Raw genomic sequence first — 23947 nt, 5'->3', positions numbered from 1 at the left:
GAGCAAAGGTTGCTTTCTCTATCTGAAGCATTCGTCTTAGGACAGTGACCTGCTTTCCAAAAGGCAGAGCTCAGACTGTACCATTTTCCCAAGGATCTCTATTTCTAGACAAAATTCTGAAAAGTTTTTGCAAACAACAGGCAGCTTAGAATTAACAGTGTTTATAAGGAAATGATGAGATATTCTTAGGGGCTCAGGTTGTCCCTTCCCCTTTGGAATGACATGGATTAATGTCCATCCCGGGTGGCTGGCAGTTTTGCAGTCTACTGTGGAGACTGAGCTGGGCAGTAAGTTCTGCTGGCATCTGGGCCAGGACTCACTTCTGTGTTCCTAGCAGGTGGAATCCACAACTGTTGCAACAAGACGATTAAGTGGCTTCCTGAGGACGCTTGCGGACCGGCTGGAGGGCACCAAAGAACTGCTTTCCTCAGACATGAAGAAGGATTTTATTATGCACAGACTCCCCCCTTACTCTGCGGGAGATGGGGCAGAGCTGTCAACACCAGGTGGAGCTTGCTATTTTCTTCTGGGTGGTCAGAGGCTAATGCAGGATGTTTGCGGTTTTTCTGGGTAGGCGCCTCTTCGAACAGATGGAAAGTTTGAAGTGCTTTCATGTTAATGTGGACCTACATCCATCCTTAGTGTATATGGTCAGACGAGATGTGCTGCACTCAACCTTTAGTAACCTGCATCTTAGAAGTCATTTGGAAAGAACTTGTATCCCAGCCTGATGGGAAATAAGAGCCCTGTCCTTTTGGGTGAGAAATATGTATATTTATAGGTACTCTGGTATTCATAGTCTTCAGGAAGTTTTAAAAATTTGAACATTGAAATAATCTTGTTGGAATTAAGTCAGGGATGGGTTGTCTTTGTTTGTGTTGCTTAAAGGAATACGTGAGGCTGGGTAATTTATATAGAAAAGAAGTTTATTTGGCTCATGGTCTGCAGGCTGTACAAGAAGCATGGTGCTGGGATCTGCATTTGGAGAAAACCTCAGGCCACTCACAGTGGAAGGAGAAAGGGAGCCGGCATTTGCGGAACACATGGTGAGAGAGGAAGCAAGAGCGAGGATAAGTGCCAGGCTCTTTTTAACACCAGCTGTCATGGGAACTAACGGAACAAGAACTCACTCACTGCCCCCAACCCTAGGGAATTAATCTATTCATGAGGGATCTGCTCCCCGCAATGTGACCCAAACACCTCCCCTTAGGCTGCACCTCCATACTGGGGATCAAATTTGAACATGAGATTTGGATGGCACAAACATCCAAATCATAGCATAGGTAAAATGGGTGCCATCAGCCAGTGAGATTCAAGAAATGTCCAAGATTATTGTCAGCCTTCTTCAAGGTACAGGTGCCTAATTTATGACAGATTTAGCCTGCAATTGATATACTTCTGGATGGATGATGTCATTGATGACTTCCAGATGGATGATGTCAATGTCCTATAGCAAAGACCACCAAGAACATACTCCTGAATTCAGACCAAATTGGATTTATTGACTTGGTGCAGTGGGAAGACCACACACCATTGGGGACTGCAGGGCATCTCAGTAAAAGGGTGTTAGAAAAGATTGATAGGACTCAGGTGTAAGGTGATTTTGGAGAGGGTTCAAGGAAGCAGGGCTTTGCTCTGGATTGGATGTTGTCAGGAAATGGAAGGGATTCTAGGATTCAGTCTCCTAAATGTTATCTGGTAGGTAGGAGGAGGAATGTATGAGGCTGAAGTTATCAGTGGTAAAGCAGAAGTGGTCACTCATTAGCCAGAGGAGGGGGACGTCTGGTCAGTGTTGTGGTTTGGAATGTTCTTGCCTTGCCTGAGTTTAGACATGAGTATGTATGGAGCGATGGTGTTTTGTCCTGACCTATCACGGTCACAGAGTGATCTCTGATGTTAGCATTCTGTGGAACTGCCTGTGTTCAACAGGAGAACACCAAGACCTAGCTGTGACTGCCAGGCCAGCTTTTTGGCTGCTGTTCTTTCTCAGGGTTGAGTGAAAAGAGTATTTCTTACTAACTTTTATAAAACTCTTATTTATGACCAAGAGAGAACCACTGAGATAATCTATAAGGTCCCTTCCAACACTGATTCTGTATACATTTTTATTATAGTCTTTGGAGGAAGCTTAGGATTTGTTTTTGATTGTATCTATTCAAAATAGCAAATGTTTTACAAGCACATGGTTTAATCTTTAGCAGAACAGTTTGCTTATGCACCAGCTTATGGCCCAGATTACTTCAGTGTTTTCCTTAGCCATTATATTCAATAAAGTGATGATCCCTCACAACTCTTTCCCCACGCAGATGACCCTGTAAGGCTAGTCTGTTTTTATTTTGTATTGTTCCACTAAGTTAAATCCAATTTGGAAAAAAAAATTTTTTTTCTGTGGACTTTATTAGATGGCTTTTATAGGATACTATGCTTGACTTACATAGACTGAATAATTGACCAGGGTCACACACCTAATAATTGGTGGAATAGTGCAATTTTGAACTCAGGTCGTCCTTCCAGAGTCCACATGTTGAGCAAGAAGCTTGTAGAGGAGAGAAACTGGAGGAGTGAGTGTTCTGTGCAGAAAGCACCACAGCCTTATGTGCTGTGATACTTACGTGTGTGTACTTCGATGGTATTATTTTTGTCTATTGTACTTATAAACTTACATTGGTATTTAGCTAATTCTATGTCTGTCTTCACTGTAAGAATGAGCTCCATAACGATGTGAACTATAATATCAGTACAATGTTGGGGTAAGCAAAGTCCAGTTGGAGTGTATGCCATGTTTGGATTCACCTGTAAATTGTTAGTAAATGTGTTTCCTATGTCTGTAAGCACGTTTGAATCTGCCTGTTTCCTTTTTTGAAGGTCGGCTTTCTCTCTTTGGGGTTTTCTAGGTGGAAAGTTACCGAGGTTGGACAGTGTAGTGAGACTGCAGTTTAAAGACCACATTGTCCTCACAGTACTGCCAGATCAGGATCAATCTGTGAGTATCCAAGAGGGAGATTTCCTCTCTTCTCAGGGTGTTTTTCATCAGAGGCCTCGGTTATCAGATTAACCACTGGTCTCTGCCCATCTTTAGGAATCCACCTGCATTCAGTTTAATGCCGTTTCTTCAGGTCAGATGATGACCAAATCTCACAGTTCCAATTCCATATTTTCCTGCCCTCATCCTCACAGAACATTCCTTCATTCCCTTTATGTGGTGACTGATGTCTAGTCTTTGCTTCCCATCCTACTTCAGGCCTTACTGTTCCTGCTTGGACAGCCACAGACCTCATTCATGAGTTTCCCAGCCCCAGTCCTCCACACTGTGCACATCTGTCTCTCTATGTGGTTTTGTGGATATTGCATCTACTTAAACTCTATCCTGTAGATTATGGAGAACAAAGTCTATATTCTGTAACTTTGCTTCCTAGCCCAGTGATTCCCCAAACTGGCTAACTGATCATGGAGTCGATTGGAAAGCTTTTTAAAATTATAAATTCCTGAGTTTCATCTGGTCTTGGAGCCTTTGGATTTATGTTTTCATAGAGCTCCCTGTACAGTCCTAAGAACCATCTCATACCATATGGCTTTTCCCCATTCCTCCTAATCAGCTCTCTGAGGAGCTATCCTATGAATGATCAAGGGGGATAAGAGGGGTTCTCAACATGTCTCAATAACCAGATTTTCCAGCCGTCCGGGCCAGACTTGGAATGCTCAGTTTTTTAAATCCTACCTGCACTGTCTGTCTTTTTGGAATCAAAAGTACACATTCCTACATCCCTGTCTAAAAAAAAAAAACAGTGATTCTGATAACCAGTCAGTTTGAGACATTGTATGCTAGGCTAAGATGTTTTTGCCCTTATCTAAGAGGTGACAAAGAATGACTAAAGGCTGTGGAAGAGACGATAAACTGCACTGTGTAAGATGGGGGGTGAAAGGAGATAGGGACCATGTGGAAGGGTACTGTAATTGAAATGGAGTTTTTTATAGATCACACAGCTGGTATTTCTCAGGAGTTAATGACTTCATGATGTTCATAAATTGTCAGTTTATACCTAGGAATGTCAGATGTTTTTGATTCCAAAAAAGACAGTGCAGGTATGATTTTAAAAACTAAGCATTTCATTGATAAGTTGATACATAAATCATTGCTTTTTCATTAAATCCTGAGGATGCTCTTCCGGGTAGCGCTCCAGCTGTTTTAACAACTTATTGCCACATACAAATAGTAACTTGTGGTGACTAATGAAGTGTAGACATTGTGTGGATGCACACACCCATCACTTTTTGCCAAAAGGATTCTTAACAGTTTTCAATAAATTTCACTTGAATACCAAGGCTTTTAAGATTTTTCTTGATGTTGACCTATTGTAAAACCTTTCTAGCACTGACATCCTCAGTGTTGTGTTGTTGATGGCCTAATGCATTTATTTTTTTCCCAAAGGATGAAGCTCAAGAAAAGATGGTGTACATCTATCATTCCTTAAAGAATAGGAGAGAGACACACATGATGGGGAATGAGGAGGAAACAGAGGTTTGTTCCAACTGAAAACAAATGCCTATCCTGTGCCTTGGGTGGTTGGGAAGAATGGATTATTTTTGATTTATAGGTAATATGCTTTTTATGGCTGCACTGTGGACTTACCATTTTGCACTACTCACAGAGCTCCTTCATGGGGATGATTAAGTCAGACATTTCTGTGATACATGCACACCAGTTTTAAAGCTTACTAGCTGGGACCTGTAGCCTTATAGGAATGGTATAATGTAAAGCATTTCAAATTACTAATATCACTTACTACATAAATTAGGATGCCTTTTATATAGAAGTTGGCATCTTTTATGTTATCTAATTGTAGCATATCTAAAATACTCATGAAGGGTATCAAAAATAATGTATTGAGAATAAATTTACAGGAAAATGCCACTTCAGTGACATAAGTAGTATACATATTTTTGACTAATTAATGTATCCGTTTTCAGTCTCATGGACTTCGCTTTCCTTTGTCACATTTGGATGCACTGAAGCAAATTTGGAACAGTTCCACTATTTCTGTCAAGGACCTGAAACTTACTACAGACGAGGAAAGGGAAAGCCTGGTATTATCCCTCTGGACAGAATGTTTGATTCAAGTAGTCTAGTGCCTTTGCCGAATCAAATGCTACTATTTTATATGCACATATTAAAAGAAAAGCAAAGACCTGAGCCGAGGAGAGGATGAATTCAAGTTTCCTTACCTGCGTATCTATTAACATGAGACCTCCCTATTATAGGTGGTCATTTGGCCAAGTGTACTAACGGGCACATGAAAGAACAGCAAATTATCAAGTGTCTCAGAAAATGAAAAAACCATATTTTGACAAGTTTATTTAATCCAGTGTGGTAGAAAAGGCACAATTCCAATGTATCATTTAGAATAGAATGTCATTAACCTGGCTTTGTTCTTTGGAAGAAACAACTTCTTTAAAGAGCTGCTTTGGCTCTAGAAAAATTTCCAACAATTAAAATAAGAAAAAATTTTAAATTGTTTTTTTACAGTGAAAATATACATACCTTTGTGTATAGACAAGCCCATGCCCACTAAAAGTTATCCTGTAACATAAATTTTATTAAATAATACTCCCCCAAAATGAGAGGCACACACCACCTGTGGACAAAAGGGAGTTACAGAGGCTGCTTAAAAGATGGAGAAAAGCCTGAAATAAAAACCCAGTATTTACATGGAAAAAAATACTCAAAATAGTGGGTCTTCGAGTTTAAAATACTCACTGTTATTTTACATTCTAAAGTGCATATAGGTTATTTTTAAAAATATCACCAGAGAATTTAATCTTTATAAAAATAGAGCATTTTTCTGCTTTCTGGCAAAAGTTGGGGATAAAAGGAAAAGTTGTCTTAATGTAAGTCTCAATCCCATTCAGCAGGAAAAAAACGCTTGTGAATTGTGCAGTAAAAGGTGGTCATGACTACTGGAAGCCAAGTCAAAGGTGATTTCCTGCCTGAGTTGAGTTTACTTAAATAAAAGTTACTTACCATAGGAGTGAAGAGGCTTCTATTATTTAGTAGAGAAATCAACTCCACATTTATTTAAAAAGATGGTAAGGTCAAGGTTCAAATGCTACTTTGTTTTAATTTGGACATTTGAAATTTCTCTTCACTTGAGGCAAAAAAAAAAAAAAATTGCCTCTCCTGAAATCTAGGATGAAGTGTCAGCATGGAGACAGGTAACCACTGTCGTAGAGTCTTGTCACCTAAAGGGATGTCTTGGTTAACATGTAAGAGTGCAAGTTTGGTCATAGGTTATTTGTACTGTTCTAGTTTGAAGGACTGAGGAAACAATAGCTACAGAAAATACTTTACTACTTGTGCCTTATTCCTAACAAAGCTGATGTCCCTGCCTGGGGTTAGTTACAAGTAAAAATAAATACTTAATGAGGTGTGTTATTAAAGTCTCAGTATAGAAACCTTAAAGTTTATCTAGGAAAGTTTAATGTATATTTTCAGATGTTGCTAAAAAATTACTCATCTGTTTGCAAAAGTATGACTTGACCTATAGGAATCTGTTTCCTTATGCTTTGTACTCATACAAGCATCTAGGTAGGATATTAATAAATACTACAGGAGAACAGCATCACCAGTGTCCAATAACAGGCCATCAGGAATAGGATTCACGTTTGGTGGATAGGAGAGAAAATAAACACTTCAGGAAACTTGCTCACCATAGCTGGAGATCAGGAATAGAACCTTTGCCAGACATCATAATATTTTCTTTATAGGAACACTGAGTAATGGCAAGAATATTTTGAGCTTTTCCATGGTTAAGAGCGATAGTCTCAGAGGTTGGAGAGAATGTTCATTCTGCTCAGTGATCCAGGAGTGTGAGGATAGTAGCTTCCTTTCCATGTCCACGAGACAATAACAGATATGAGTTTCCTCCTCCTTCACTCTTTCTAGGGATGTTGATTCTCTCATAATATTTCAATGTCCCATTTCTGTGTTTCTTCTCCCTCCAGGGGCTGATTTACAATTACATGAGTCTTGTCACAATAATTTCCTCCTAAAATAGAAATTCCAAAAGAAAAGATTATTTGTTCAGGCAGGTGCTTAGCAATTTCACAATTTTCACAAGCTTCTGTTCAGCTCACCATTTCAGTGGATTAATGTGTCATTTACAAAGAAGTCTGAAATGGGAAGCTGAGTCTGAACAGGCTTAGCCATTATTCACCTCAAATTGGACCTTATTATGACTCAAATTGAAATACTAAAAGGTATAATACATGATTGTATAAGCGGCATGCCTTAACAATGCGATTCTTTAGAACAGAGTGCTCTGAGAGAACTCTGGCTGAATGTCAGGTACTGTGTTTTTGTTTCTACACTAACAAAACTGACTAACCCAATTAAAGCAACAGCCATGAATAATACTGGCCCTGACCTTGCTGAATTCAAAAACAAGGTTAATTGAGACCTACCATAAATTAGAGCTGAGTGTTTGAAGGACCATGGCAATTCCTGGCGAAAAGCTGGAGATGTTTCTAAGAAACAGATGATATTCATGGGTTTATGGTGCTTCAAATTTAGAACTGTTCTGAGTTCATGTAGCAAATGCAAGTTTTACAACTGTACTAACGAACAAAAACCCTAAGCTTTGTTGTTTGGCTTTTTCTGCTAATTGTTTTGTTTGTATAACTGCCTATCTTAACTTTTTTCCAAGCATAATTTTAAATGACGTAACATTTCTCTTATACATAAGGATGTCCTTTACCCAAAATGAGGAGATGTGGAACTGAAACTAATATCCAGGGACCCAACATTGGGTATCATTAAAGGCCCACCTTTAACATCGAGGACAAGTTGATCACTGAGATAAGAGCTGATAGTTCCATTTTGATTCAGTCTCCACTTCTGCCTGAATTGCCCATGTTCAGTCCATAGAGCTACTTTAGCTCCAGGTGTGTCCCGGCCACCAATCACATCAAGACATGTATCACTGGCCTAAAAGGGTTAAGAAATGATTAATTGGCAGTACTGTGTTTGCTAAAGTAAGATGAATTAGGTCCCTTTTCTCTTAGGTAAACAAATCATAGACATGAAGTATGTATGTCTTGTCTAAAAAAAATACTATGTAGTATAATTTCAGTAAGCCTTTTTTAATGTCTTCTTTATGGCTGTGGGTAGGAAATGGTACAGAAATAAACCAACTGAAATAGAGGTACTTGTTTTTAATAGGATGTCCACATCTGACACAGATGTTCAATAAAGATTTGCTGAATTGGAATTAAATGTTAAACCCTTGTTTGCTTAAAATGTATTATGCTGAACTTGGTTTTCTTACGAAAACATTGCATGATGGGCTAAAGATATCCAGAAAATAATTACTTTTAAATGTTTTTCATTTTTGAAGCATGAAAAAAAGAAGATAATCCATTGGTGATACAATAAAACACAGTTTGAATGTTTTAAAACTAGTGTTCTATTCCCAATGCATTAAACATAATGGGAGGGTCATAGAAAAGAACAACCCTAAATTTTATTTTCTAAGCTTCTTCCAATAACAGCTTTCTTTTTCTACTGCTTCTTTTGTATACTTTGAAAGTGAAAGGGTTTCAACCTATTTAGAATCAGACATAGCTGATTTTTTCTGGGCCATCAAGTAAGGAACGTCTTGCAAAAGCACATTGTCCAGCTTAGATCTGGTGACTTATACCATTGGTTGTAAATAAAAAATCACTTAGGTATATCCACAGTATGTGATAACCTTTGTGTTTACTTAAAAATTGAAACGATTATCTAGATCAAATAATTAAGTCAATTTTATATAAATGTTTTAGTAATATATGGCAGTATTTTTATAATCAACACCTGTTTTTAAGAAGTTACACTGTTTTATCATGCCAGTTGATTTGACAAGATTCTAGTTTTCAAAACAAAAAACTGAGGCCAGAAAGTGGCGTACTGTATCAGTGGGATTGCTTACCTTGGATTTAAAGAGTCCTCGGCAGTAGTGCCAGATCTGAGTATCCTTTCCACTATAGGGAGAAATGCACACAGATGTTGCCCTGGTGTCTGCTAGATTTCCAGTGACTGTCAGATATTCATCCTGGGCGCGGTTCTTTATTCTGATGTACACTGCAGGCTATGACAGGAGAAACAGCCATTTAGAAATAAACTTTTGAATCTGGAAGTGAATAATTCCAGAGGAGGAAAGCTGGGAGGGAAAGTGAGAGGTAACTATCTTAGTTATATCAGTTTCACTCTTATTCCCTTTAGTAAATCTGCATAAATAAATATGGTAAATCCATAGGCCATGGAGCACAAAGCTTAAATTGTACAGTCTCTATTACACTTTGTGAAAAGGGCCCTTTTGAACAGCATAAAGTAAAAGTTTCTTTCACTAGAATTCCATGTGGCGAGGAGTGAGGTGGTAAAGAATTAGGGACTTGATGAGTTTCATTCAATAACTAGCGTGTCCCAGCTGTGCTGAGGGAGGTAGGCGAGTTAGAATAAGGGTAAGGTATTACCTACAAGGATTTTGTAACAACTTCAGAAAGACAATCAGACATACTGTGGAGCTATGACTAAATGCCATTAAGTTGGCCCTGGGATGTCTTGAAAAACCCAGACAGCTGAGGGCCCTAGTAGCTGTGATTACTTGTTTACACAAGACCTTTATTTCTTCAAAAGTAGAGACCATGTACGTTTAATGACTATACTGAGGTACTCAAAAATTGTGTAACAAAGGACTTCGTCCCCTTGGCCTGGAAGTTTTAAGATACATATAAAAAGTTTTAAAATATTAAACCTGGGACTTGCCTCTAAGGAGAATAGCTAATATTTATTGAACATGTAGTATGTGTAAACAGCATGCTAAATGCATTCTGTGCCATTGTTATTTTTCAGAATAACCACAAAAACCTATTAAGAAAGTACAATTATGACCCTAGTTTTACAAATAAGGTGAACACAGATACAAAGAAGCCAGGTTCCTCTTAACTAGGATGCTCTCAGACCTATGTTGAAATGCACTAGTTGCTCTTAGGCACAGGGAATAAGAGACGAATTCCAAAGGTGGCCGTGTAAGACAATGAAAGGCAGGGGACATAATCGAAGCACAACAGAAACCATTATTTCAGCCCTATGACTTAGGCCTCCAGGCTTAATGTAACAAGATACATGACACCCAACATCCCCACCTTTGGTTCATCTCATTACCATCCCAGTTAGGACCCTGGCTTAGTAATAACAAATGGTCTCTTACTTGAGAGCACTTTCATGCTAAGAAACATAGTGCTTAGGTAAATGCAATAGGTAATATGGTAAGAGCACCAATGAACAGTCTACTATTTTTGAAACTTCATAGATCAACATGAAGCCAACTGAATTTTGGTAATTAAGCCTTCCTAAGGAAATACACATTCTCAGCACTTAAGGCAATAGAAGGGCAAATTATCTGGCCATTTAAAGCAGGTGAACAAGATCTCCACTTGGCAAAATGTTTTAAATGTTTCAAATCCCTACTTCCAACATTAACAACGCAACAGTAGTGTACTTAAATGTCTATAATTCAGCCTGATCTCCCACTGCAATTATTAATTCTTGAGGCTTCAGTATATCTTTATTACATTTTCATTACCTTGTACATATAAGAAAACAGGCGTGACCTTCACAGATGACAGAATTCCAATTACTTTAGGACCAAACATCACAGTTTTAATCAATTAACTCAAGCAAGGTACTAATTACCCTTATTACACATTTGTAGTCTGACTCCTCTGTAATTATACTTAAAAACACTGATATACATTATAAGTACCTTAGTGACTTCCTAATTCCCAGCCTCAAAGAGGATCACATTTTAATTAGTCCTGAATTTCTAAACGAGAATATGAACTAAAGCAGTACCAACAACCTTACCACAAATTTAAATGTGACCCACACACTACTATTTTAGAAACTCAAATTCCTTTGTTGGATTTCAAAACTGTGACCTAAATAAACAACAGGAAAAATAATCTAGTAAAATATTATTTTGAAATTAAATGTTTAATCAGAAGAGGAATCGGGTAGCTCCTAAAGCACAATGAAAGAAAACAGCATACTATTCTTGTTAAAAAAAAAAAAAAAAAACTTCCTTGTAAAAGTAGAGGTGGCTGTTCTCTCCTTTACCAGAGAATCCTGAGCAATAGGCAGGGACATCCTTCCCCAACAAGGAACCACCATTAAAAAATGAGGAACATATTTTCAGTGTTGAACTTAGCTACTAAAATGTCTAACAGAGGGTCAGCATTATGATGTAGTTAGTAAAAGCTAAACTGAATTCCTATCTCTACTTTGCTTTTTCTGATGGCTTTTCAGTGGGCTTACTTCCTGTTCCACATGATAGGAGTGGGGAATAAGCAAGATGTAAAGGTCATGAGATCCTGTACCACACACTCTGCCAGGAAAGCCACTAATGTTTCAGTATCCCTCAAAAGAGCATCTCAAGGGACATTGTGAACAATAAAAAAACACACTTTCAAAATCAGTATATTACCATAGAAATATGAGCCAGAGCCATATCAGACTGTTCATACACATTATCTTACTCAACCGTCACAGCAATGAGATGTAAGCAATGTGATCATTGCTTCACCAGTGAGAAACCTGAGGTGCCAAGAAATGAAGTGACTCACCAAGCTGCATTGCTTACAAATGACAGAGCCAGGATTCGAACCAACAGAACTCATGAGTGGTGGGATAAGCATGGTGTGTGTGCACGTGTGCATGTGAAGAGGGTGAGAGAAGATAAATTAGGTTAATATTTTATTGGTTACCATTTATTTAACACTTAAGTGAGGGTTAAATAAGTGTCAGGTCAGAACATCAGAGCCTCAGCATTTAGACCCACTAGGCTGTATTCAGCTCAGTGCCTGAAATAGGTGGTACTCTCTAAGTGCTCATCTTAGGCTGACGGAACGTAGAGTGTGGTTGCTTCAGAACACGGATTTTAAAGCGTAGATTTGGGTTCAAATCCTGGTTCTGACACTTGGATGACTTTCGTCAATGTGCTTCTATTGTCACAGGTAGGAATCATTATCCCCATTTTCCAGTTGGAGCCTTATTCTCTCAGAGCCTTATTCTTCCAACTAGAAGATGGGAATAATTCCTACCTCAAAGGACTGTTGTTGGATTCAAGCAATATAGTGTTCTAAAGAGATTAGAGAGAGGTACTAATGCCATATCCACGGGCCGTCACACCCCTGACAGTTTCACTTGGGTTTTCCACCTTCCATGAAACCTCCCTCCTACTCCTAAACATGTTGATACTTCCTTTCTCTGAACCAGGGACTGCCTGTGGCTTTTGGATAATTATGCATTGTTTTGCATTTTATGTTACTGCTTTGAGTTGGACATGTTTTACCCAACAAAAATGTAAGCTTTAATAATAATGGCAGAAATCACATCTATCTTTATATTTTCCATTATACTTTGCATAATATCATCGGTCCATCCACTGATATATTCATTCCTTCATTAAACAAATAGTTCCTCAGCTCCTACAATACTCCAGACATTGTTTCAGGCACTAGGGGTAGAACAATGAGCAAAACATGCACAGTCCTTGACTTCACAGGGTTTTCTGCAGAGTGGGAGAGACCCCAATCCAACTATAATGCTAGGGTTATAAACGGCATACAGTGTTTTTATAGAAAAAGAACCCCCAGGTCTTTTATGATCTAATGTAGATTGGGAGGGAAGGTGGGGGAGGCATTCTTGAGGACCTGACACTTAAGTAGAATTTACAGGGATGACTAGTCAAAGAATGAGGGAAGAACACTACACAGAGGGTGCAGCCCATGTTAAAAGTCTTAGTGGGAAAGCACTCTGTACTTAGATGCCTGTGACACAGCCATGTGAGAGATGAGGTTGGAGGAGCAAGGTGGGGTAGGGGGTAGATTGTATTCTAAGTGCAGTGGGAAGCTTTTGAACAGAAGACTGACAAGCAGTAGGTGTGCAATAAATACTTATTTTAATTAAATTGCCAGGATCCCTCCTGAGTATTATATAAGTAGGGAGGGGAATATCCAAATGCTTAGAAATTAAAACTAGTACAGTATCAAAGTTCATTCCTGTTACCAAGGTTTGCCACAGAACTTATGATATCTTAGTTTTCCATGAAAAGTGAACATGGCCAATGAGGCTTTGGACTGAAAACTGAAATCCAATGTTGACTTTAGATACAGTCTTACAAATTGGTTAAAATGTACAAGATATCTGCATCCTAATTCACTCCCCCTACTATGTAAATGTCAAACTAAATTAAATGATCATCATTTCAGATGTTGTGGTTTATGACATTTCTACCACAAAAGCAAGCTATTTGGAATCTTACAGTTCTTTTCTCCTTACCTGCTTCATAGGACGGAGGGAACCAATTGTCTTCCATCTGCTGAATGCTGTCCAGTTTGGGATCTCATTAGGCCTGAGTAGGATTTGTCTTCCCAAGAAATTGGATCCTTCATAAGCTATCCATCTATGAGAACAAGAAAGAAAATAGTAGTGTACTTCAAAACAAAAAAGCAATCCCTCATCAAAAGTATCTGCACTTTGCCTTATAGCGTTCATAAACTTCTAGGTTTGCAGATTTGTAAAACCACATTTTTCCCTAACAAAAATGAGGGAGGTGTAGGAGAAAGCCCACTGGCCTACACTCAGAAGATTTGGGTTCCAGTTACAATGCTGGTTTCCTTTCTTCCAAAATGAATGCAAGGTTTCCTCCATCTCTGAAATCCTATATTCCTTTGATAACATTGTCATAGCATTTTAACATTCAAAGGCAGACCATAACCTCCTAACCAGCAGAAAAACACACTCCTGCCCTAGAGTCACATCACGTGTCCTTCAGGGCCTCCAGGTGTGGCTCCAGTGAACTCTCCAGACATATCTTCTTCCACTCCTCCCTCCACAGCTTCCCCAAAGCCACCAAGACTACTTAGAATTGTTCACAGAAGTTCCCCATCACCCTCTTTCTTCAAGGCCTACCTCCTTTGAGAATCCTCCCCCAGACCCTTGCCTTCAACTCTGGCAGCATTAAAGTGTGTAAAAGTACACTGGAGTCTCAAGTCTGGAGTCTGGAGTCTCAAGACTGATTTAGTGGAACACAGTCATGCCCACTGCTTTAAGGACTGGCCACGGCTGCTCTTGCACTACCATAGCAACTTCAGTAGTTATGACACAGACAAATGACCCACAAACTGAAAAGACTATCTGGCTCTATACAGAAAAAGTCTTCCGAGCACCACTTGAGGTGATTACTAAGCTTGATGACTAAAGAGAATGTGCCGGAGTCACTAACAGGACCTGAAATTCTCAGCAGGACTCAAGGTCAGTGTACACAGTGCTTTAAGAAAGTGTGTGGAGGATGAGATGGCTGCCTTGCTTTATTTTGCTAAAGAACCTGGAATCATGGCAGGGTTTGTCCTGGCTTGCACCAAGGGATGTAAAGCCTTGTGGATGAGGCAAAGAGCACCAGCAACAGGCAAGGCAGCCTGCTTATCAGATGGACCAGAGCTCAGGAACAGGGTCATCCAGGGCTTAGGATGCAAGCTACAGAGGGTTGCTTGTGCTGCTATGGCAGCAACTTCAGCCCCTCGATTTTCCAGAGAAAAACTTCTAAAACTTACAAAGTGCAATATTCCTTAAGGACTTGTGCTTCAGGTAATGCAGGAAAAGATATCAACTTGTGCGTAAGTTGTGGGGAGAAGCGAAGAGCTGAGGAAAGCTTGATGTATTACAACTATGAAAGCTTGGGTAGGGATGACTGACTTAACCTGACCACCACTAATAAAAGTCCTCCTTGCTCCCCACAACCAAGATCAGACCCGGCCAAATTCTGGAGAGATGAACGAAATGGATAGCCCATTCCTGACCCCTCCTTCCTACAGAAATCTAATCAATCAGACTGGTGCAGAGGCAGGTCAGTATGACCACAGACAGGCTTGGCCACCTCTCCCGCCGCAGATTTAAACAGGCAGGGAAGTTTCAGTTATAAAATCTAGGTAAGATTTTAGGAAAAGGTACCTAATTATGTATTGATTTAAATGAATTCTACAGTTGGAAAACTGTGTGGGATGGTGCATTTAAGCATGGCTGACATCATCACAGATCAAAGATGTGGCACAGCATGGGGATTAAAACAAAACAAACCCAACTTGCCACGAACGGAAGCTGGCTGTACATTAAGTAGTGTTCTGTAACCTAGGAAAATCCTTAGGCAGCCTTCCCTGTTCCTTATTCCATATTCAAATTCTTTTTAAAGAGAATTTGGAATAGTGAGAGTAGGTGGTTAACAAGCCAAAGAGAAGAAATAAGAAATAAGAATGTCAAGATAAAATGGCACCAGTGTTCCAGAAAAAAATGAAGTAAGTGAGAAATTTTCAGAAGTGAGTCAAATATCAATTTCACTCAGAAATGTAAAGGAAAGAAATGGATTAAAATGTTGTGAAAGACCTCTATCACAGGGATGTAAAATTTAGTTAATTGTTAAATAATATATTGGCATCTTATGCTTAGATGGAATAAATCAATTTGTTTGAATAAACATCAAACCATTTAAAATGTTTTACAGAAGAAAATTGAAGCTATTATACATGTATATAATATAAAAACCACTTATTGTAGTAGTTTGCTAAATTTTCAACTCCACCTATATTATTGGCTTTCTCTTTAAACCAGCAAAGTTGATTATCACATAATTTCAAAGTCATAGACAAACTTTTAAAGCCACTTTTAATTAACCGTCAAGAGCGATGTGTGTTTTTTAGCTGACTTTTGCTACCAGAACACTAACAGTGCAGGAGCGGGGACTGGTTTATATGCCGGACTCTTCAGAAATGGCTTCAGAGGCAGATTTTCCAGGAAGCAAATAGAGCTTCAACTTCAAGACCCCTCACTTGCAGACTTCTCACCATTTCTGTCCTAAATGTTCACATTCATATCTAATATTTCTATCATAATTTTCAATTTTTTCTTAAAGGCAGCTTTGTAATTTGTAAAAGCACAGGCCCCTGGGTCTACCCGGACTGACTGATAACCTAAATGAACAACAATACTGGTAGGCAGCCTAGGCCAACCAGTGTAGTCCTCAGGCAAGTGAGTACCCCAGAGGGAACTGCTCTAGAATACACAGCTATTAAAAAACAACACCGCACTTCGTCTGGCCAGCAGTCACTTGCCTTAAGCAGGAAACTGTCTTAACCAAAGTTGCTGGGATATTGAAATTTCTTCTGAAAAGAAAATCAGTTCAACTGGGTAAAGTCATCTGATTGATCTACTCTACGATACATGCTGTGACCATATGGTAGCCCTTCTCTCCCAAAAGGCTCTTCCTCAAGACCACTTGAATGCATACTACTACACAGTGGACTTGGTTTGCAACTGTGCAACTCTGCCTTAAAACAGTGACTGAACCAGACCAAGCCTTTCTCCCATACTTACAGTCCACTTTTTACCCACACAGACTGGGTGTAGAAGTGCAGGTCCTTGTTCAGAACAGAGTTCACAGCCTCTTCTAGATGTAACTCTCTTCCCTCACAATGCTCCAGAGCAAAAAGGCTGATGGAGGGTTCCTCAAAAACCTATTAGCAGAGAAAGAAGTCGTCACCATAGGAGTGGCCATATCTCAGTGACATCCCAGTCTGAACACAGGGTACCCTGGATCCATTGTATTCTTAAATGCATGGAATTTACTGCTTTACTCGCTAAGGTTGCTATAGTCAAAACTGCACTGGAAAGATTAGATTTTATTAATAATTTTTATTCACTTTTTTGTAAATTAAAATTCAAGTTATCAGAAAAGCAATCAATCTCATAATAAAAACAGCTATAATAAAGAGACCCATGATTCCAAATCAGATTAAGGTCTTGTGGTACTTAATATGGACCATAATTAGTTCTGCCAGTGCTTTTAGCTGGCAACAGAATAAATATGGAATGGAATGGCACCCTCATTTCTAGGAGGTCACAGGAGCAGTCACTAGGAATGTAAGACTTTGTGACGGTAAACTCTTCAAAATATCCTAGGAGGAAGAATAAAGGCATTTTTAATTTAAAAAAATAGCTGAAATGCACAAGAATGGTGGTGATTTCTGCATTAAAAGTATTTCTTGAACCCATCATGTCAGACAAGAATATACTGAATACTGCTTTTTCATTCATTAGTGTATGCAAGACACCATGTTAAGAGACTTTTGGGGGGATGACAAAACAAGGCACCATCTATCCTTGTGTCTGGGGAATTACTAATGAGTAGCTAAATTAGAACTGCACATACTGTAATCCAGCGCAGAAAAAGATACGCTGTGTTAGAGTCCTCAGTAGAAAGCTAGATTATTTTTAGCAGAAGGGAGCAGGAACCAAGCTTCATGGATGTGGTGGCTTGTGAGCTCAGTTTCAAAGGATGCAGTGGATCTGGAAAGAAGATGGTGAACAGAGGGAAAACACTCTGCAAAGCAAGGCAACAGAAACACATGGAACATGTTGGGGGAACGGCAAGTCAGCCCAACAGGAAACAGCGGCAAGTGCTCCCACAGTTTGTTATGGTGAATTGCACTGCTTGCTTCTCCTCCCACACTGACAGGACAGAGACAGATCTATTCCCAACGGACAGTCCTTGAAGGCTTCTGAACTAAGGACTATGAGTGGGCTGAAGCAACTGCAACTCGGTACATAAGAAGCAAAGCACTAGCAGCAGGGGCAGTGGAGGGTCAAAGAACAGTAAATGAACAGGCAGAAAATAACAGGCTCTCACAGTGATCCTCACAAGGGACCTGCTTATACTTGCATAAGAGAAGAATGACTTATCAAAGAGTTTTTCTTTGCAGCAGTGTTTGGAACAGTGAAGGGTGGGGAATGATTTAAATGCCCATCAAGAGAGGACTGGTTACATAAATTATGGTACATACACAGAAGAATCTTATACAGCTGTAAAAAAAGAATAAGGAGCTCTTTATGAAAGATCACCAAGATATATTCTTTAGAAATAAACACAAAGAATAGTATGAAAAGCATATTTCATATATTAACATTTGCAGAAAAGGAAAATTTCTGTGCACATACATATATATGCGCTTGTACACACATTAAAATTTTTCTAAAAAATAAACCGGTAACCATGGCTACCTGTTGGGAAGACTGCATAAGAGAAGATAAAGGACACAAGTGGGAGCAAAGTTTTTCACTAAGTGCCTTTGGTACATTTTGACTTTTGAACCATGGGAATATTTATTTTAAATTGGTATTATTAAGTTGGTAATTATTACACATGTTTGCGTTGTGTATATGCATTTTTTAATGGTCTTCAGGAAATCTGTCTAACAACAGCATGAGTGAAGAATAGAGAGAATGGAAGTAATGACACCAGTACTGGTGGAATATATGAGGTCAGAGAAAAATAGACCCAGACCTAAAATGGGTTAGGGGGAAGGTTAGGAGTAAGGGATGGCCAGGAAGACTATTAATATCACAGTGATAACACAGACATGCTAGCTAAGGCAAACAAATGGAATCAGTAAGTGAGGAAAAATGTGAAAAGTCACAGCTTGGGACATGCTGGTATAATCTGTCATATATAAAGAAACCAGGAGGAAAGCATGCCCAGATGTCTTAATGTTGAGATAGAGGCAGAATAATCTTAACAGAGATGTCCGGCATATACTGGACCTTTTGATCTTGAGTTCTGGGAAAAGACCAGGTTTACAGACATCGTTTGGGAATTCTCAGAAAGTGGGTAATAACTAGAGCCATGGATGAGAAAATGGAAATGCAAGGAAACTAGAACTGCACTGACATACACAGGTGGGCGATAATGAAACATGGGAGGTGGAAGTGACTGAACAAATGAATCAGGAGAAGACAGCCAAAACAGAACCCCTTTACACTGTAGAAGTGAAGGAGGAAGAGAATTATAAGGAAGACTTGCCCCATGGCATCAAATTATTTCCATGTCGAGGAAGAAGGTGACTGAGATAAGGCTATCTGGGTTTGACAATCAGAAGGCAGCTGGCAACCCTATGACTGCTGTTTCAGCACAATGTCAGAAATTAAGTTAAAATCTAGGTTGTAAGGGCTGAAGAGTAAGTGGTGAGAAACTGTATAGGCTATAATAGGTGTACAGACTATTAGAAAAATTTGGTGAAGAGCAGTAGGGAAACGGGGTAGTGGCCTATGAGCATGCTTTGTAAAATAGAGAGAAGCTGAATACTGCAAGGCAAAAAGGATGTTCCAGGGAAGGAGGGAGAGGTACAATCCATTGCTTCCCATCAGTTCATGAGGAAAAAGATCACTTTGGAAAGGATGAACTCCACCTCTGAAATAAAAGGAAAGATAGAAAAAGGATGCTAAGAAATTTCCATTTAAAATCAGGAAATGTGTGAATAAATTTCTCTTTACATTATGTGGCCAACACTGTCTGCTGATCAAGGAAAGTTTAAAGCATCTTCCAGAAGAAGTTCCTGCAGTGATAGAAATGTTATGTATCTGGACTCTTCAATATGGCAGCCACTAGCCACATGTGGCTTGTGTGACCAAGGGACTGAATCAAATTTAATTTAAATAACCACAGGTGGCTAGTGCTATGGTGTTGGACAGTACAGATTTAGGAGTTAGAGGATACTGGCAAAGAATCTTACAATTGCTGTGTGCAGTGAGACCATAAGCTAAGATGGAAAAGCTACCTAGGAGCATTGATTTTCCCTCAGTAGACACCACTGACTGCACCAGGAATAAAAACTCATCTCTAATCACTGAGTTATTGAGTGGCCACAGGCAAGGTTAGGCACCTCTTCTGCTATCTGCAAAATAAATTGGAAGCATCCCAACAGTTTATAAAATTAACTGAAAGTAAGCAGACAATAAAAATCCACAACCCTGACTATATTGGTGGACTTTTTTCAACATCTTCACCCTCAAGATTTTAGAAAGTATTCCACTTTCCCTTTTTACACACATCCACTTGTTGAGTTACTGATTAGTGAGGAGGAGCAGATGGCAAGGAGCCTGGCCAGTGCTCCAAGTCAACAATCAGCAGCACTCTCCTCAGAGAAGAGCTTGCTGGGGTAAGAGCAACAGACATCTACATCAAAGGCATTTACTGGTTACATGATGTTAACTGTTTTATATCCCAGAGGGGGAAAAAAATCTAAAAGCCTATTATGAGAAAGTAATCTAAATGCTAAGCATTATTCTAAGAAAAACTGACCTGGGTACATTTTTCCTCTTCCTTTTGCAGAATGCCTACAAAGCTATTTTTCAAAAGGCTGGTATTGTCACTGAAACGCCATTAAATTCAATCCCTTGATTCTAGCAATTCTACCTCTAAAAGTGTATCTCAAGAAAAGATAAAAAGCTCGATGGAGGGAACAAAAAATGTGTAAACCTCTATGTTTTTAAAAATAATGATGCAGGGATATTGAGGAAAAACATTGTACAAGATGACAGAAAATATCTGAAACATTTTAACAGCTTATATAAATTAGTAAGGGTACTCTAAGAAACCTATTGGACAAATGGGCAAAGAGGGTAAGTCAATAGCATTAACCAAAGAAGAGACACAGCTAATAAACCAATGTGGAAAAATATCCCACCTCTCCTAAACAACAACAAAAGGATATCATTATGTGATCCAACTATCAAATTTTACATTTAAGAAGATCTATTGTTTTGAAGCTTTGATTTTTTTCTACTTTATTTTAATTTAAATATTTAATTTATAAGTATACTTGAATTACAAATGTATTTAAAGGTTAGGAAGATTAGGAAAGTCAACACAATGCTAACCTGGGCAGGATGATGGGGGTTGGTTAATAATCTTTTGGAAATAAATGGTATTGAAGAACAATTAATATTTTAAAATCACATTTTTCTGATACATTTCCCTAACATGAAAATAGGAAGAGAGATCAACTATTAATAAATCTTTAAAACTGAAGATGACACAGTAATCCAAACTTTCCAACCATAAAAAAAAAAAAAATTGATTACAGTTTGAGCTCTACAAATGTCTTGGCCTTAGTCCACGTTAACTTAGAAGCTGGCCAACCATTTGTGGCTAAAGGTTCTTCTTAGATGTCAGCAGTTAACAGGACATTCCTGCCGGATTAAGTCTAAATCATGCAAAGAGGATACAGTTTCTAAAAGGACGATGTAGTTGTCAAAGAAAAAGAATACTAGACCAAATTGTATAAATGAAAATTTCAATATGAAAAAAGACAAAACTCATTGTTCCTCCTCATCCCATCAACTAAAATAATAATTTAAATAATTTAAGTGACAATAACAGTAGAAACTAACATATATAGCACTTAATATGTGCTGGGAATTATTGTTCTAAGTTATATACCTATATCTGTATCTATCCATAGATATATATGCACAACACCTTATTCATTGTTCTGAAATCCAAAAAGCTTTAAAATCAAAATTTTTTTCCTAGTCAACAAAACTCTACCTGAATAAATTGAAGTCTATTTATAATATTACCCAGTTTGTGTAGCTGTGCATAAATTTCATTATAGGAATAGAAATATGTTTAATTAGGGGTGCAGTCCAGAACCCTGCTGGCTGTGTTTCCTTATAGGCCACACATGAATCATATTACTGTTTAAAATTTGAAAAAGTATAAATCCCGAAATACATTCAGTTTAGGGATTGTAGAACTGTATTTTCTCATTTTTTTTTTTTCTACCAACTTTTATTTTCTGTTCTGGGGTATCTGTGCAGGGTTGTTACATGGAAAACTGCATGTCACAGGGGTTTCGTGCATAGATTATTTCATCACCCAGGTAATGAGCACAGTACCCAAAAGGTAGTATTTCGATCCTCACCCTCCTCCTACCCTCTCTGCTCAAGCAGGCCCTGGTGTTTATTGTTCCCTTCATAGTGTCCATGTGTATTTAATGTTTATCTTCCACTAATAAGTGAAAACATGACATATTTGTTTTTCTGTTCTTGTGTTAATACGCTTCAGATAATGGCCTCCAGCTGCATCTATGTTGCTGCAAAGAACATGATATTCTGCTTTTGTTATAGCTGCGTGGTATTCCATGGTGGCTATGTACCACATTTTCTTTATCCAGTCCAACACTGATGGGCTCCTAGGTTGATTCCATGTCTTTGCTATTGTGAATAGTGCTGCCCTGAATATACATGTGCATGTGTCTTTATGATAGAATGATTTATATTCCTTTGAGTATATACCCAGTAATGGAATTGTTAGGTCAACTGGTAGTTCCGTGTTCTTTGAGAAATCTCCAAACTGCTTGCCACAACGGATGAACTAATGCACGTTCCCACAACCAGTGTAAACATTCCCTTTTCTCCACAATCTCACTAGCATCTGTTATTTGCTGACTTTTTAATCACAGCCATTTGGACTTGTATGAGATGGTATCTCACTGTGTATTTGATTTGCATCTCTCTACTGATTAGGGATGTTGAGCATTTTTTCATATGCTTGTTGGCAATATGCATATCTTCTTTTGAGAAGTGTCTGTTCATGTAATTTAGGCCACTTTTTAATGGGGTTGTTTTTTGTTTGTTGATTTGTTCCTTACAGATTCTGGATATTAGACCTTTGTTGAATGCACAGTTTGTGAATATCTTCTCCCATTCTGCTGATTGTTTACTCTGTTGATAGTTTCTTTTGCTGTGCAGAAGCACTTTAGTTTAATTAGGTCCCATTTGTCAATTTTTGTTTTTGTTGTAATTCCTTTTGGAGGCTTCCTCATAGAATCTTTGCCAGGGCCCATGTCCAGAATGGTATTTCCTAGGTTTTCTTCTAGGGTTTTTTACAGTTTTAGGTTTTACATTTAAGTCTTTAATCCCTCTTGAGTTGTTTTTTGCATATGGTGAAAGCAAAGGGTTCAGTTTCAATATTATGCATATGGATAGCCAATTATTCCAGCACTATTTACTGAACAGGGAGTCCTTTCCCTACTGTTTATTCTTGTCAACTCTGTCAAAGATCAAATTTTTGTAGGTGTGAAGCTTTATTTCTGAGTTCTCTAACATTTTCCATTGGCCTGTGTGTCTGTTTTTGTACCAGTATCATGCTATTTTGGTTACTGTAGCCTTGTAATATAGTTTGAAATCCGGTGGCACGATGCCTCCAGCTTTGTTTTTTTTTGCTTAGAGTTGCCTTGGCTATTTGGGCTCATTTTTGGTTCCATGTGAATTTTAGAATAGCTTTTTTCTAATTCTGTGAAAAAATGTGGGTACTCCGGTAGTAACAGTATTGAATCTGTAAATAGCTTTGGGCAGTATGGCCATTTTAATGACATTGATTCTTCCTATCTATGAACATGGAGTGTTTCCCTTTGTTTGTGTTGTCTCTGAGTCCTTTCAGCAGTGTCCTATAATTTTCATTGTAGAGATCTTTCGCCTCCCTGGTGAGCTGTATACCTAGATATTTTATTCTTTGTGTCTATTGTGAATGGAATTGCATTCTTGATTTGGCTCTCAGCTTGGATGTTACTGGTGTATAAAAATGCTACTGACTTTTCTACACTGATTTTGTATCCTGAAATATTACTGAAGTTAATTATCAAATCTAGGACCCTATGGGCAGAGACTATGGAGTTCTCTAAGTATAGAATCATATCATTTGTGAAGAGAGATAGCTTGACTCCCTCTTTTCCTATTTGGATGCCTTTTACTTCTTTCTCTTGTGGGCTTGTTCTGGCTAGGACTTCCAGTACTATGTTGAACAGCAGAGGTAAGAGTGGGTATCCTTCTCCTGTTGCAGTTTTCAAGGGAATGCTTCCAGCTTTTACTCATTCGGTGTGATGCTGGAAGTGGGCTTGTCATATATGTCTCTTATTATTTTGAGATATGTTCCTTCAATGCCTAGTTTGTTAAGGGTTTTTATCATGAAGCAATGTTGAATTTTATTGAAAGCCTTTTCTGCATCTATTGAGATAATTATGT

At 38.5% G+C, this 23947-nt stretch overlaps 2 protein-coding genes across 5 annotated transcripts in view; one reads left to right on the top strand and one right to left on the bottom strand.

Annotated features, from left to right (window-relative positions):
* Window positions 1-8445, top strand: part of MINA (MYC induced nuclear antigen) — a 30560-nt gene extending 22115 nt beyond the window's left edge. For 2 of the 4 annotated variants that reach the window (XM_011986837.1, XM_011986827.1), the window contains exons 7-10: window positions 338-506; window positions 2895-2983; window positions 4430-4519; window positions 4969-8445. In XM_011986837.1, coding sequence (XP_011842227.1) covers window positions 338-506; window positions 2895-2983; window positions 4430-4519; window positions 4969-5127 — 507 coding nt within the window. In that variant the 3' untranslated portion in view covers window positions 5128-8445. Of the gene's footprint in view, window positions 1-334; window positions 507-2894; window positions 2984-4429; window positions 4520-4968 lie in introns of all 4 variants that reach the window. The other 2 variants (XM_011986819.1, XM_011986812.1) reach the window with 1 other exon arrangement.
* CRYBG3 (beta-gamma crystallin domain containing 3) overlaps window positions 5316-23947 on the bottom strand; it is a 123945-nt gene continuing 105313 nt past the window's right edge. The window contains exons 18-22 of the mRNA XM_011986849.1: window positions 16463-16602; window positions 13376-13499; window positions 8964-9122; window positions 7822-7981; window positions 5316-7043 (exon numbers count right to left, since the gene is read on the bottom strand). Of these exons, the coding sequence (XP_011842239.1) occupies window positions 6955-7043; window positions 7822-7981; window positions 8964-9122; window positions 13376-13499; window positions 16463-16602 (672 nt within the window). The 3' untranslated portion in view covers window positions 5316-6954. The remainder of the gene's footprint in view (window positions 7044-7821; window positions 7982-8963; window positions 9123-13375; window positions 13500-16462; window positions 16603-23947) is intronic.

This window comes from Mandrillus leucophaeus, unplaced genomic scaffold (genome assembly GCF_000951045.1).
Source record: "Mandrillus leucophaeus isolate KB7577 unplaced genomic scaffold, Mleu.le_1.0 Scaffold1080, whole genome shotgun sequence".
Lineage (NCBI taxonomy): Eukaryota > Metazoa > Chordata > Mammalia > Primates > Cercopithecidae > Mandrillus > Mandrillus leucophaeus.
Note: the sequence above shows the minus strand (reverse complement) of the source record. Positions and strands in the feature narration are given on the sequence as shown.